Genomic DNA, 18,646 nt, shown 5'->3' with positions numbered 1-18,646 from the left:
TCCTACTACAGGTCAGTCAGTCACAGTACCACATGACACTCATCCTACCTCAGGTCAGTCACAGTACCATACGACACTCATCCTTCTACAGGTCAGTCACAGTACCACATGACACTCATCCTACTACAGGTCAGTCACAGTACCACACGACACTCATCCTTCTACAGGTCAGTCACAGTACCACATGACACTCTCCTTCTACAGGTCAGTCACAGTACCACACACACTCATCCTACTACAGGTCAGTCACAGTACCACACACTCATCCTTTTTCATCAGTCACAGTACCACAGGTCTCGTCACAGTACCACACAACACTCATACAGGTCAGTCGCAGTACCACACGACACTCATCCTGCTACAGGTCAGTCACAGTACCACACGAAACTCATCCTACTACAGGTCAGTCACAGTACCACACGACACTCATCCTACTACAGGTCAGTCACAGTACTACATGACACTCATTCTACTACAGGTCAGTCACAGTACCACACAACACTCATCCTACTACAGGTCAGTCACAGTACCACACTACACTCATCCTTCTACAGGTCAGTCACAGTACCACATGGCACTCTTCCTTCTACAGGTCAGTCACAGTACCACACACCACTCATCCTACTACAGGTCAGTCAGTCACAGTACCACACGACACTCATCCTACTACAGGTCAGTCACAGTACCACACGACATTCATCCTTCTACAGGTCAGTCACAGTACCACACAACACTCATGCTACCACTGGTCAATCAGTCACAGTAAAACATGACACGCATCCTACTACATGTCAGTCAGTCACAGTACCACACGACACTCATCCTTCTACAGGTCAATCAGTCACAGTACCACACGACACTCATCCTTCTACAGGTCAGTCACAGTACCACATGACACTCATCCTACTACAGGTCAGTCAGTCACAGTACCACACGAAACTCATCCTACCTCAGGTCAGTCACAGTACCATACGACACTCATCCTTCTTCATGTCAGTCACAGTACCACACGACTCTCGTCCTTCTACAGGTCAGTCACAGTACCTCACGACACTCATCCTACGACAGGTCAGTCGCAGTACCACACGACACTCATCCTTCTACAGGTCAGTCACAGTACTACACGACACTCATCCTTCTACAGGTCAGTCACAGTACCACACACCACTCATTCTTCTACACGTCAGTCACAGTACCACACACCACTCAACCTTCTACACGTCAGTCATTCGCAGTAACATGCGACACTCATCCTACTACAGGTCATTCCCAGTACCACACGACACTCATCCTACTACAGGTCAGTCACAGTACGACACGACACTCATCCTACTACAGGTCAGTCACAGTACCACACGACACTCATCCTACTACAGGTCAGTCACAGTACTCCATGATTCTCATCCTACTACAGGTCAGTCAGTCACAGTACCACACAACACTCATCCTACTACAGGTCAGTCAGTCACAGTACCACACGAAACTCATCCTACCTCAGTTCAGTCACAGTACCATACGACACTCATCCTTCTTCATGTCAGTCACAGTACCACACGACTCTCGTCCTTCTACAGGTCAGTCGCAATACCACACGACACTCATCCTGCTACAGGTCAGTCACAGTACTACACGAAACTCATCCTACTACAGGTCAGTCACAGTACCACATGGCACTCATCCTTCTACAGGTCAGTCACAGTACCACACACCACTCATCCTTCTACACGTCAGTCACAGTACCACACGACACTCATCCTACTACAGGTCATTCACAGTACCACATGACACTCATCCTACTACAGGTCAGTCACAGTACTACATGACACTCATCCTACTACAGGTCAGTCACAGTACCACACAACACTCACCCTACTACAGGTCAGTCACAGTACCACATGACACTCATCCTACGACAGGTCAGTCAGTCACAGTACCACATGGAACTCATCCTTCTACAGGTCAGTCAGTCACAGTACCACATGGAACTCATCCTTCTACAGGTCAGTCACAGTACCACACTACACTCATCCTTCTACAGGTCAGTCACAGTACCACACACCACTCATCCTTCTACACGTCAGTCATTCGCAGTAACACACGACACTCATCCTACTACAGGTCATTCCCAGTACGACATGATACTCATCCTACTACAGGTCAGTCAGTCACAGTACCACACTACACTCATCCTTCTACAGGTCAGGCATAGTACCATATGACACTCATCCTACCTCAGGTCAGTCACAGTACCACACAACACTCATCCTACTGCAAGTCATTCACAGTCCCACACAACACTCGTCCTACTACAGGTCAGTCAGTCACAGTACCACACTACACTCATCCTTCTACAGGTCAGTCACAGTACCACATGGCACTCATCCTTCTACAGGTCAGTCACAGTAACACACACCACTCATCCTTCTACACGTCAGTCACAGTACCACACACCACTCAACCTTCTACACGTCAGTCATTCGCAGTAACACGCGACACTCATCCTACTACAGGTCATTCCCAGTACCACACGACACTCATCCTACTACAGGTCAGTCACAGTACCACACGACACTCATCCTACTACAGGTCAGTCACAGTACTACATGACACTCATCCTACTACAGGTCAGTCACAGTACCACACAACACTCATCCTACTACAGGTCAGTCACAGTACCACACGACACTCATCCTACGACAGGTCAGTCAGTCACAGTACCACACTACACTCATCCTACTACAGGTCAGTCACAGTACCACACAACACTCATCCTACTACAGGTCAGTCACAGTACCACATGACACTCATCCTACTACAGGTCAGTCAGTCACAGTACCACACTACACTCATCCTACTACAGGTCAGTCACAGTACCACACAACACTCATCCTACTACAGGTCAGTCACAGTACCACACGACACTCATCCTACTACAGGTCAGTCACAGTACCACATGACACTCTTCCTACTACAGGTCAGTCACAGTACCACATGACACTCTTCCTTCTACAGGTCAGTCACAGTACCACACACCACTCATCCTACTACAGGTCAGTCAGTCACAGTACCACACGACACTCATCCTACGACAGGTCAGTCAGTCACAGTACCACACTACACTCATCCTTCTACAGGTCAGTCACAGTACCACATGGAACTCATCCTACTACAGGTCAGTCACAGTACTACATGACACTCATCCTACTACAGGTCAGTCACAGTACCACACAACACTCATCCTACTACAGGTCAGTCACAGTACCACATGACACTCATCCTACGACAGGTCAGTCAGTCACAGTACCACACTACACTCATCCTTCTACAGGTCAGTCACAGTACCACATGTACCACATGAACTCATCCATCCTTCTACAGGTCAGTCACAGTACCACACACCACTCATCCTTCTACAGGTCATTCGCAGTAACACACGACACTCATCCTACTACAGGTCATTCCCAGTACGACATGACATCATCCTACCTCAGGTCAGTCACAGTACCACACGACACTCATCCTACTGCAAGTCATTCACAGTCCACACGACACTCATCCTACTGCAAGTCATTCACAGTCCCACACAACACTCATCCTACTACAGGTCAGTCTGTCACAGTACCACATTACACTCATCCTTCTACAGGTCAGTCACAGTACCACATGGCACTCATCCTTCTACACGTCAGTCACAGTACCACACACCACTCAACCTTCTACACGTCAGTCAGTCACAGTACCACACGACACTCATCCTACTACAGGTCAGTCAGTCACAGTACCACATGACACTCATCCTACGACATGTCATTCACAGTACCACATGACACTCATCCTACTACAGGTCAGTCACAGTACCACACACCACTCATCCTTCTCCACGTCAGTCATTCGCAGTACCACACGACACTCATCCTGCTACAGGTCAGTCACAGTACGACACGACACTCATCCTACTACAGGTCAGTCACAGTACCACACAACACTCATCCTTCTACAGGTCAGTCAGTCACAGTACCACATGACACTAATCCTACCTCAGGTCAGTCACAGTACCATACGAAACTCATCCTACTACAGGTCAGTCACAGTACCACACGACACTCATCCTACTACAGGTCAGTCAGTCACAGTACCACATGACACGTCATTCACAGTACCACATGACATTCATCCTACCTCAGGTCAGTCACAGTACCACACGACACTCATCCTACTGCAAGTCATTCACAGTCCCACACAACACTCATCCTACTACAGGTCAGTCACAGTACCACATGGCACTCATCCCTCTACAGGTCAGTCACAGTACCATACGAAACTCATCCTACTACAGGTCAGTCACAGTACCACACAACACTCATCCTACTACAGGTCAGTCACAGTACCACATGACACTCATCCTACGACAGGTCAGTCAGTCACAGTACCACACTACACTCATCCTTCTACAGGTCAGTCACAGTACCACATGGCACTCGTCCTTCTACAGGTCAGTCACAGTAACACACACCACTCATCCTTCTACACGTCAGTCACAGTACCACACACCACTCAACCTACTACAGGTCAGTCACAGTACCACACGACACTCATCCTACTACAGGTCAGTCACAGTACCACATGACACTCATCCTACTACAGGTCAGTCAGTCACAGTACCACATGACACTCATCCTACGACATGTCATTCACAGTACCACATGACACTCATCCTACTACAGGTCAGTCACAGTACCACACAACACTCATCCTACTACAGGTCAGTCACAGTACCACATGACACTCATCCTACGACAGGTCAGTCAGTCACAGTACCACACTACACTCATCCTTCTACAGGTCAGTCACAGTACCACATGGCACTCGTCCTTCTACAGGTCAGTCACAGTAACACACACCACTCAACCTACTACAGGTCAGTCACAGTACCACACGACACTCATCCTACTACACGTCAGTCACAGTACTACATGACACTCATCCTACTACAGGTCAGTCACAGTACCACACAACACTCATCCTACTACAGGTCAGTCACAGTACCACATGACACTCATCCTATGACAGGTCAGTCATTCGCAGTAACACACGACACTCATCCTACTACAGGTCATTCCCAGTACGACATGATACTCATCCTACTACAGGTCAGTCAGTCACAGTACCACACTACACTCATCCTACTACAGGTCAGTCACAGTACTACATGACACTCATCCTACTACAGGTCAGTCACAGTACCACACAACACTCATCCTACTACAGGTCAGTCACAGTACCACATGACACTCATCCTACTACAGGTCAGGCACAGTACCACATGACACTCATCCTACTACAGGTCAGTCAGTCACAGTACCACACGACACTCATACTACTACTGTTCAGTCACAGTACTACATGACACTCATCCAACTACAGGTCAGTCAGTCACAGTACCACACGACACTCATACTACTACAGGTCATTCACAGTACCAAACGACAACCATCCTACTACAGGTAAGTCACAGTACCATACGACACTCATCCTTCTACAGGTAAGTCACAGTACCATACGACACTCATCCTTCTACAGGTAAGTCACAGTACCACACCACACTCGTTCTACGACAGGTCAGTCACAGTACCACACAACACTCATCCTTCTACTGGTCAGTCAGTCACAGTACCACACAACACTCATCCAACTACAGGTCAGTCACAGTACTACATTACTCTCATTCCACTGCAGGTCACTCAATCACAGTACCACATGAAACTCATCCTTCTACAGGTCAGTCACAGTACCACATGGCACTCATCCTTCTACAGGTCTGTCACAGTAACACACACCACTCATCCTTCTACACGTCAGTCACAGTACCACACACCACTCAACCTTCTACACGTCAGTCATTCGCAGTAACACGCGACACTCATCCTACTACAGGTCAGTCACAGTACCACACAACACTCATCCTACTACAGGTCAGTCACAGTACCACATGACACTCATCCTACTACAGGTCAGTCACAGTACCACACAACACTCATCCTACTACAGGTCAGTCACAGTACCACATGACACTCATCCTACGACAGGTCAGTCAGTCACAGTACCACACTACACTCATCCTTCTACAGGTCAGTCACAGTACCACATGGAACTCATCCTTCTACAGGTCAGTCACAGTACCACACACCACTCATCCTTCTACACGTCAGTCATTCGCAGTAACACACGACACCCATCCTACTACAGGTCATTCCCAGTACGACATGATACTCATCCTACTACAGGTCAGTCAGTCACAGTACCACACGACACTCATCATTCTACAGGTCAGTCACAGTACCACATGACACTCATCCTACGACAGGTCAGTCACAGTACCACATGGCACTCATCCTTCTACAGGTCTGTCACAGTAACACACACCACTCATCCTTCTACACGTCAGTCACAGTACCACACACCACTCAACCTTCTACACGTCAGTCATTCATCAGTAACACACATGACACTCATCCTACTACAGGTCAGTCACAGTACCACACAACACTCATCCTACTACAGGTCAGTCACAGTACCACACAACACTCATCCTACTACAGGTCAGTCACAGTACCACACAACACTCATCCTACTACAGGTCAGTCACAGTACCACATGACACTCTTCCTTCTACAGGTCAGTCACAGTACCACATGACACTCTTCCTTCTACAGGTCATTCACAGTACCACACACCACTCATCCTACTACAGGTCATTCACAGTACCACACACCACTCATCCTACTACAGGTCAGTCAGTCACAGTACCACACGACACTCATCCTACTACAGGTCAGTCACAGTACCACACAACACTCATCCTACTACAGGTCAGTCACAGTACAGACACTATCCTACACAGGTCAGTCAGTCACTCATCCTCATCCTTCTACAGGTCAGTCACAGTACCACATGGAACTCATCCTACTACAGGTCAGTCACAGTACTACATGACACTCATCCTACTACAGGTCAGTCACAGTACCACACAACACTCATCCTACTACAGGTCAGTCACAGTACCACATGACACTCATCCTACGACAGGTCAGTCAGTCACAGTACCACACTACACTCATCCTTCTACAGGTCAGTCACAGTACCACATGGAACTCATCCTTCTACAGGTCAGTCACAGTACCACACACCACTCATCTTTCTACACGTCAGTCATTCGCAGTAACACACGACACTCATCCTACTACAGGTCATTCCCAGTACGACATGACATTCATCCTACCTCAGGTCAGTCACAGTACCACACGACACTCATCCTACTGCAAGTCATTCACAGTCCCACACGACACTCATCCTACTGCAAGTCATTCACAGTCCCACACAACACTCATCCTACTACAGGTCAGTCTGTCACAGTACCACATTACACTCATCCTTCTACAGGTCAGTCACAGTACCACATGGCACTCATCCTTCTACACGTCAGTCACAGTACCACACACCACTCAACCTTCTACACGTCAGTCAGTCACAGTACCACACGACACTCATCCTACTACAGGTCAGTCAGTCACAGTACCACATGACACTCATCCTACGACATGTCATTCACAGTACCACATGACACTCATCCTACTACAGGTCAGTCACAGTACCACACACACTCATCCTTCTTCTACAGGTCAGTCGCAGTACCACACGACACTCATCCTGCTACAGGTCAGTCACAGTACGACACGACACTCATCCTACTACAGGTCAGTCACAGTACCACACGACACTCATCCTTCTACAGGTCAGTCAGTCACAGTACCACATGACACTCATCCTACCTCAGGTCAGTCACAGTACCATACGAAACTCATCCTACTACAGGTCAGTCACAGTACCACACGACACTCATCCTACTACAGGTCAGTCAGTCACAGTACCACATGACACTCATCCTACGACATGTCATTCACAGTACCACATTGCACTCATCCTTCTACAGGTCAGTCACAGTAACACACACCACTCATCCTTCTACACGTCAGTCACAGTACCACACACCACTCAACCTTCTACACGTCAGTCAGTCACAGTACCACACGACACTCATCCTACTACAGGTCAGTCAGTCACAGTACCACATGACACTCATCCTACGACATGTCATTCACAGTACCACATGACACTCATCCTACTACAGGTCAGTCACAGTACCACACAACACTCATCCTACTACAGGCCAGTCACAGTACCACATGACACTCATCCTACGACAGGTCAGTCAGTCACAGTACCACACTACACTCATCCTTCTACAGGTCAGTCACAGTACCACATGGCACTCGTCCTTCTACAGGTTAGTCACAGTAACACACACCACTCATCCTTCTACACGTCAGTCACAGTACCACACACCACTCAACCTACTACAGGTCAGTCACAGTACCACACGACACTCATCCTACTACAGGTCAGTCACAGTACTACATGACACTCCTCCTACTACAGGTCAGTCACAGTACCACACAACACTCATCCTACTACAGATCAGTCACAGTACCACATGACACTCATCCTATGACAGGTCAGTCATTCGCAGTAACACATGACACTCATCCTACTACAGGTCAGTCAGTCACAGTACCACACTACACTCATCCTACTACAGGTCAGTCACAGTACTACATGACACTCATCCTACTACAGGTCAGTCACAGTACCACACAACACTCATCCTACTACAGGTCAGTCACAGTACCACATGACACTCATCCTACTACAGGTCAGGCACAGTACCACATGACACTCATCCAACTACAGGTCAGTCAGTCACAGTACCACACGACACTCATACTACTACAGGTCATTCACAGTGCCAAACGACAACCATCCTACTACAGGTAAGCCACAGTACCATACGACACTCATCCTTCTACAGGTAAGTCACAGTAGCACACGACACTCATCCTACTGCAAGTCATTCACAGTCCCACACAACACTCATCCTACTACAGGTCAGTCTGTCACAGTACCACACTACACTCATCCTTCTACAGGTCAGTCACAGTACCACATTGCACTCATCCTTCTACAGGTCAGTCACAGTAACACACACCACTCATCCTTCTACACGTCAGTCACAGTACCACACACCACTCCCTACTACACGTCAGTCACAGTACCACACGACACTCATCCTACTACAGGTCAGTCAGTCACAGTACCACATGACACTCATCCTACGACATGTCATTCACAGTACCACATGACACTCATCCTACCTCAGGTCAGTCACAGTACCACACGACACTCATCCTACTGCAAGTCATTCACAGTCCCACACAACACTCATCCTACTACAGGTCAGTCTGTCACAGTACCACACTACACTCATCCTTCTACAGGTCAGTCACAGTACCACATGGCACTCATCCTTCTACAGGTCAGTCACAGTACCACATTGCACTCATCCTTCTACAGGTCAGTCACAGTAACACACACCACTCATCCTTCTACACGTCAGTCACAGTACCACACACCACTCATCCTACTACAGGTCAGTCACAGTACCACACGACACTCATCCTACTACAGGTCAGTCAGTCACAGTACCACATGACACTCATCCTACGACATGTCATTCACAGTACCACATGACACTCATCCTACCTCAGGTCAGTCACAGTACCACACTACACTCATCCTACTACAGGTCAGTCACAGTACTACATGACACTCATCCTACTACAGGTCAGTCACAGTACCACACAACACTCATCCTACTACAGGTCAGTCACAGTACCACATGACACTCATCCTACTACAGGTCAGTCACAGTACCACATGACACTCATCCTACTACAGGTCAGTCACAGTACCACATGACACTCATCCTACTACAGGTCAGTCAGTCACAGTACCACACGACACTCATCCTACTACTGTTCAGTCACAGTACTACATGACACTCATCCAACTACAGGTCAGTCAGTCACAGTACCACACGACACTCATACTACTACAGGTCATTCACAGTGCCAAACGACAACCATCCTACTACAGGTAAGCCACAGTACCATACGACACTCATCCTACTACAGGTCAGTCACAGTACCACACGACACTCATCCTTCTACAGGTCAGTCAGTCACAGTACCACATGACACTCATCCTACCTCAGGTCAGTCACAGTACCATACGACACTCATCCTACTACAGGTCAGTCAGTCACAGTACCACATGACATTCATCCTACCTCAGGTCAGTCACAGTACCACACGACACTCATCCTACTGCAAGTCATTCACAGTCCCACACAACACTCATCCTACTACAGGTCAGTCTGTCACAGTACCACACTACACTCATCCTTCTACACTCATCCTTCTACAGGTCAGTCACAGTACACACACCACTCATCCTTCTACAGGTCAGTCACAGTACCACACACCACTCATCCTTCTACAGGTCAGTCACAGTACCACACACCACACTCATCCTACTACGTCAGTCAGTCACAGTACCACACGACACTCATCCTACTACAGGTCAGTCATTCACAGTACCACATGACACTCATCCTACTACAGGTCAGTCACAGTACCACACACACTCATCCTACTACAGGCCAGTCACAGTACCACATGACACTCATCCTACTACAGGTCAGTCAGTCACAGTACCACACTACACTCATCCTTCTACCAGGTCAGTCACAGTACCACATGGCACTCACCTTCTACAGGTCAGTCACAGTAACACACACACTCATCCTTCTACAGGTCAGTCAGTCACAGTACCACACACCACTCATCCTACTACAGGTCAGTCACAGTACCACACGACACTCATCCTACTACAGGTCAGTCACAGTACCACATGACACTCATCCTACTACAGGTCAGTCACAGTACCACACAACACTCATCCTACTACAGGTCAGTCACAGTACCACATGACACTCATCCTACTACAGGTCAGTCATTCGCAGTAACACACACGACACTCATCCTACTACAGGTCAGTCAGTCACAGTACCACACTCACTCATCCTACTACAGGTCAGTCACAGTACCATGACACACTCATCCTACTACAGGTCAGTCACAGTACCACACAACACTCATCCTACTACAGGTCAGTCACAGTACCACATGACACTCATCCTACTACAGGTCAGGCACAGTACCACATGACACTCATCCTACTACAGGTCAGTCAGTCACAGTACCACACGACACTCATCCTACTACTGTTCAGTCACAGTACTACATGACACTCATCCAACTACAGGTCAGTCAGTCACAGTACCACACTACACTCATACTACTACAGGTCATTCACAGTGCCAAACGACAACCATCCTACTACAGGTAAGCCACAGTACCATACGACACTCATCCTTCTACAGGTAAGTCACAGTACCACACGACACTCATCCTACTGCAAGTCAGTCACAGTCCCACACAACACTCATCCTACTACAGGTCAGTCTGTCACAGTACCACACTACACTCATCCTTCTACAGGTCAGTCACAGTACCACATTGCACTCATCCTTCTACAGGTCAGTCACAGTAACACACACCACTCATCCTTCTACACGTCAGTCACAGTACCACACACCACTCAACCTTCTACACGTCAGTCAGTCACAGTACCACACGACACTCATCCTACTACAGGTCAGTCAGTCACAGTACCACATGACACTCATCCTACTACATGTCATTCACAGTACCACATGACACTCATCCTACCTCAGGTCAGTCACAGTACCACACGACACTCATCCTACTGCAAGTCATTCACAGTCCCACACGACACTCGTCCTACTACAGCTCAGTCAGTCACAGTACCACACGACACTCATCCTTCTACAGGTCAGTCACAGTACCACATGACACTCATCCTTCTACAGGTCAGTCACAGTACCACACGACACTCATCCTACTACAGGTCAGTCACAGTACCACACGACACTCATCCTACTACAGGTCAGTCAGTCACAGTACCACATGACACTCATCCTACTACAGGTCAGTCACAGTACCACACGACACTCATCCTACTACTGTTCAGTCACAGTACTACATGACACTCATCCAACTACAGGTCAGTCAGTCACAGTACCACACGACACTCATACTACTACAGGTCATTCACAGTGCCAAACGACAACCATCCTACTACAGGTAAGCCACAGTACCATACGACACTCATCCTTCTACAGGTAAGTCACAGTAGCACACGACACTCATCCTACTGCAAGTCATTCACAGTCCCACACAACACTCATCCTACTACAGGTCAGTCAGTCACAGTACCACACTACACTCATCCTTCTACAGGTCAGTCACAGTACCACATTGCACTCATCCTTCTACAGGTCAGTCACAGTAACACACACCACTCATCCTTCTACACGTCAGTCACAGTACCACACACCACTCAACCTTCTACACGTCAGTCAGTCACAGTACCACACGACACTCATCCTACTACAGGTCAGTCAGTCACAGTACCACATGACACTCATCCTACGACATGTCATTCACAGTACCACATGACACTCATCCTACCTCAGGTCAGTCACAGTACCACACGACACTCATCCTACTGCAAGTCATTCACAGTCCCACACAACACTCATCCTACTACAGGTCAGTCTGTCACAGTACCACACTACACTCATCCTTCTACAGGTCAGTCACAGTACCACATGGCACTCATCCTTCTACAGGTCAGTCACAGTACCATACGAAACTCATCCTACTACAGGTCAGTCACAGTACCACACGACACTCATCCTACTACAGGTCAGTCAGTCACAGTACCACATGACACTCATCCTACTACAGGTCATTCACAGTACCACATGACACTCATCCTACTACAGGTCAGTCACAGTACCACATCACTCATCCTACTACTGGTCAGTCACAGTACCATGACACTCATCCACTACAGGTCAGTCAGTCACAGTACCACACGACACTCATCCTACTACAGGTCATTCACAGTACCAAACGACACTCATCCTACTACAGGTAAGTCACAGTACCATACGACACTCATCCTACTGCAAGTCATTCACAGTCCACACAACACTCATCCTACTACAGGTCAGTCTGTCACAGTACCACACTACACTCATCCTTCTACAGGTCAGTCACAGTACCACATTGCACTCATCCTTCTACAGGTCAGTCACAGTAACACACACCACTCATCCTTCTACACGTCAGTCACAGTACCACACACCACTCAACCTTCTACACGTCAGTCAGTCACAGTACCACACGACACTCATCCTACTACAGGTCAGTCAGTCACAGTACCACATGACACTCATCCTACGACATGTCATTCACAGTACCACATGACACTCATCCTACCTCAGGTCAGTCACAGTACCACACTACACTCATCCTACTACAGGTCAGTCACAGTACTACATGACACTCATCCTACTACAGGTCAGTCACAGTACCACACAACACTCATCCTACTACAGGTCAGTCACAGTACCACATGACACTCATCCTACTACAGGTCAGGCACAGTACCACATGACACTCATCCTACTACAGGTCAGGCACAGTACCACATGACACTCATCCTACTACAGGTCAGTCAGTCACAGTACCACACGACACTCATCCTACTACTGTTCAGTCACAGTACTACATGACACTCATCCAACTACAGGTCAGTCAGTCACAGTACCACACGACACTCATACTACTACAGGTCATTCACAGTGCCAAACGACAACCATCCTACTACAGGTAAGCCACAGTACCATACGACACTCATCCTTCTACAGGTAAGTCACAGTAGCACACGACACTCATCCTACTGCAAGTCATTCACAGTCCCACACAACACTCATCCTACTACAGGTCAGTCTGTCACAGTACCACACTACACTCATCCTTCTACAGGTCAGTCACAGTACCACATTGCACTCATCCTTCTACAGGTCAGTCACAGTAACACACACCACTCATCCTTCTACACGTCAGTCACAGTACCACACACCACTCAACCTTCTACACGTCAGTCAGTCACAGTACCACACGACACTCATCCTACTACAGGTCAGTCAGTCACAGTACCACATGACACTCATCCTACGACATGTCATTCACAGTACCACATGACACTCATCCTACTACAGGTCAGTCACAGTACCACACACACTCATCCTACTACAGGTCAGTCACAGTACTACATGACACTCATCCTACTACAGGTCAGTCACAGTACCACACAACACTCATCCTACTACAGGTCAGTCACAGTACCACATGACACTCATCCTACTACAGGTCAGGCATAGTACCACATGACACTCATCCTACTACAGGTCAGGCACAGTACCACATGACACTCATCCTACTACAGGTCAGTCAGTCACAGTACCACACGACACTCATCCTACTACTGTTCAGTCACAGTACTACATGACACTCATCCAACTACAGGTCAGTCAGTCACAGTACCACACTACACTCATCCTACTACAGGTCAGTCACAGTACTACATGACACTCATCCTACTACAGGTCAGTCACAGTACCACACAACACTCATCCTACTACAGGTCAGTCACAGTACCACATGACACTCATCCTACTACAGGTCAGGCACAGTACCACATGACACTCATCCTACTACAGGTCAGTCAGTCACAGTACCACACGACACTCATCCTACTACTGTTCAGTCACAGTACTACATGACACTCATCCAACTACAGGTCAGTCAGTCACAGTACCACACGACACTCATCCTACTGCAAGTCATTCACAGTCCCACACAACACTCATCCTACTACAGGTCAGTCTGTCACAGTACCACACTACACTCATCCTTCTACAGGTCAGTCACAGTACCACATTGCACTCATCCTTCTACAGGTCAGTCACAGTAACACACACCACTCATCCTTCTACACGTCAGTCACAGTACCACACACCACTCATCCTTCTACAGGTCAGTCACAGTACCACACGACACTCATCCTACTACAGGTCAGTCAGTCACAGTACCACATGACACTCATCCTACGACATGTCATTCACAGTACCACATGAAACTCATCCTACCTCAGGTCAGTCACAGTACCACACGACACTCATCCTACTGCAAGTCATTCACAGTCCCACACAACACTCATCCTACTACAGGTCAGTCTGTCACAGTACCACACTACACTCATCCTTCTACAGGTCAGTCACAGTACCACATGGCACTCATCCTTCTACAGGTCAGTCACAGTACCACATGGCACTCATCCTTCTACAGGTCAGTCACAGTACCATACGAAACTCATCCTACTACAGGTCAGTCACAGTACCACACGACACTCATCCTACTACAGGTCAGTCAGTCACAGTACCACATGACACTCATCCTACACATGTCATTCACAGTACCACATGACACTCATCCTACACAGGTCAGTCACAGTACCACACGACACTCATCCTACTACTGTTCAGTCACAGTACCACATGACACTCATCCAACTACAGGTCAGTCAGTCACAGTACCACACGACACTCATACTACTACAGGTCAGTCTGTCACAGTACCACACTACACTCATCCTTCTACAGGTCAGTCACAGTACCACATGGCACTCATCCTTCTACAGGTCAGTCACAGTACCACAAACTCATCCCTACTCAGGTCAGTCACTACCACAGGTCACTCATCAGTCACAGTACCACACGACACTCATCCTTCTACAGGTCAGTCAGTCACAGTAACACATGACACTCATCCTTCTACAGGTCAGTCAGTAACAGTACCACACGACACTCATCCCACTACAGGTCAGTCAGTCACAGTACCACACGACACTCATGCTACTACAAGTCAGTAACAGTACCACACGACACTCATCCCACTACAGGTCAGTCAGTCACAGTACCACATGACACTCATCCTACGACAGGTCATTCACAGTACCACATGACATTCATCCTACCTCAGGTCAGTCACAGTACCACACGACACTCATCCTACTACAGGTCAGTCAGTCACAGTACCACATGACACTCATCCTACGACAGGTCAGTCACAGTACCACATGACATTCATCCTACCTCAGGTCAGTCACAGTACCACACGACACTCATCCTACTGCAAGTCATTCACAGTCCCACACAACACTCATCCTACTACAGGTCAGTCTGTCACAGTACCACACTACACTCATCCTTCTACAGGTCAGTCACAGTACCACATTGCACTCATCCTTCTACAGGTCAGTCACAGTAACACACACCACTCATCCTTCTACACGTCAGTCACAGTACCACACACCACTCAACCTTCTACACGTCAGTCAGTCACAGTACCACACGACACTCATCCTACTACAGGTCAGTCAGTCACAGTACCACATGACACTCATCCTACGACATGTCATTCACAGTACCACATGACACTCATCCTACTACAGGTCAGTCACAGTACCACACAACACTCATCCTACTACAGGTCAGTCACAGTACCACATGACACTCATCCTACGACAGGTCAGTCAGTCACAGTACCACACACACTCATCCTACTACAGGTCAGTCACAGTACCACATGACACTCATCCTACTACAGGTCAGTCACAGTACCACACAACACTCATCCTACTACAGGTCAGTCACAGTACCACATGACACTCATCCTACTACAGGTCAGTCACAGTACCACATGACACTCATCCTACTACAGGTCAGTCAGTCACAGTACCACATGACACTCATCCTACTACAGGTCAGTCACAGTACTACATGACACTCATCCTACTACAGGTCAGTCAGTCACAGTACCACACGACACTCATCCTACTGCAAGTCATTCACAGTCCCACACAACACTCATCCTACTACAGGTCAGTCTGTCACAGTACCACACTACACTCATCCTTCTACAGGTCAGTCACAGTACCACATTGCACTCATCCTTCTACAGGTCAGTCACAGTAACACACACCACTCATCCTTCTACACGTCAGTCACAGTACCACACACCACTCAACCTTCTACACGTCAGTCAGTCACAGTACCACAGACACTCATCCTACTACAGGTCAGGCACAGTACCACATGACACTCATCCTACTACAGGTCAGTCAGTCACAGTACCACACGACACTCATGCTACTACAGGTCAGTCAGTCACAGTACCACATGACACTCATCCTACGACATGTCATTCACAGTACCACATGACACTCATCCTACTGCAAGTCATTCACAGTCCCACACAACACTCGTCCAACTACAGGTCAGTCAGTCACAGTACCACACTACACTCATCCTTCTACAGGTCAGTCACAGTACCACATGGCACTCATCCTTCTACAGGTCAGTCACAGTAACACACACCACTCATCCTTCTACACGTCAGTCACAGTACCACACACCACTCAACCTTCTACACGTCAGTCAGTCACAGTACCACACGACACTCATCCTACTACAGGTCAGTCAGTCACAGTACCACATGACACTCATCCTACGACATGTCATTCACAGTACCACATGAAACTCATCCTACCTCAGGTCAGTCACAGTACCACACGACACTCATCCTACTGCAAGTCATTCACAGTCCCACACAACACTCATCCTACTACAGGTCAGTCTGTCACAGTACCACACTACACTCATCCTTCTACAGGTCAGTCACAGTACCACATGGCACTCATCCTTCTACAGGTCAGTCACAGTACCACATGGCACTCATCCTTCTACAGGTCAGTCACAGTACCATACGAAACTCATCCTACTACAGGTCAGTCACAGTACCACACGACACTCATCCTACTACAGGTCAGTCAGTCACAGTACCACATGACACTCATCCTACGACATGTCATTCACAGTACCACATGACACTCATCCTACTACAGGTCAGTCACAGTACCACACGACACTCATCCTACTACTGTTCAGTCACAGTACTACATGACACTCATCCAACTACAGGTCAGTCAGTCACAGTACCACACGACACTCATACTACTACAGGTCAGTCTGTCACAGTACCACACTACACTCATCCTTCTACAGGTCAGTCACAGTACCACATGGCACTCATCCTTCTACAGGTCAGTCACAGTACCATACGAAACTCATCCTACTACAGGTCAGTCACAGTACCACACGACACTCATCCTTCTACAGGTCAGTCACAGTACCACACGACACTCATCCTTCTACAGGTCAGTCAGTCACAGTAACACATGACACTCATCCTTCTACAGGTCAGTCAGTAACAGTACCACACGACACTCATCCCACTACAGGTCAGTCAGTCACAGTACCACACGACACTCATGCTACTACAAGTCAGTAACAGTAAAACATGACACGCATCCTACTACAGGTCAGTCAGTCACAGTACCACACGACACTCATCCTACTACAGGTCAGTCACAGTACCACATGACACTCATCCTACTACAGGTCAGTCACAGTACCACATGACACTCATCCTACCTCAGGTCAGTCACAGTACCACACGACACTCATCCTACTACAGGTCAGTCAGTCACAGTACCACACGACACTCATCCTACTACAGGTCAGTCACAGTACCACATGACATTCATCCTACCTCAGGTCAGTCACAGTACCACA

General features: G+C 48.0%; 1 protein-coding gene across 1 annotated transcript in view; it reads left to right on the top strand.

Moving 5' to 3' along the window:
• Positions 1-18,646, top strand: part of LOC118361416 (peregrin-like) — a 68,156-nt gene that overhangs the window by 33,967 nt on the left and 15,543 nt on the right. Inside the window, exons 6-7 of the mRNA XM_052517170.1 lie at positions 1,031-1,106; positions 7,679-7,716. Of these exons, the coding sequence (XP_052373130.1) occupies positions 1,031-1,106; positions 7,679-7,716 (114 nt within the window). The remainder of the gene's footprint in view (positions 1-1,030; positions 1,107-7,678; positions 7,717-18,646) is intronic.

Source organism: Oncorhynchus keta, unplaced genomic scaffold (assembly GCF_023373465.1).
Source record: "Oncorhynchus keta strain PuntledgeMale-10-30-2019 unplaced genomic scaffold, Oket_V2 Un_scaffold_584_pilon_pilon, whole genome shotgun sequence".
Lineage (NCBI taxonomy): Eukaryota > Metazoa > Chordata > Actinopteri > Salmoniformes > Salmonidae > Oncorhynchus > Oncorhynchus keta.
This window is presented reverse-complemented; position numbering and strand designations above follow the sequence as displayed.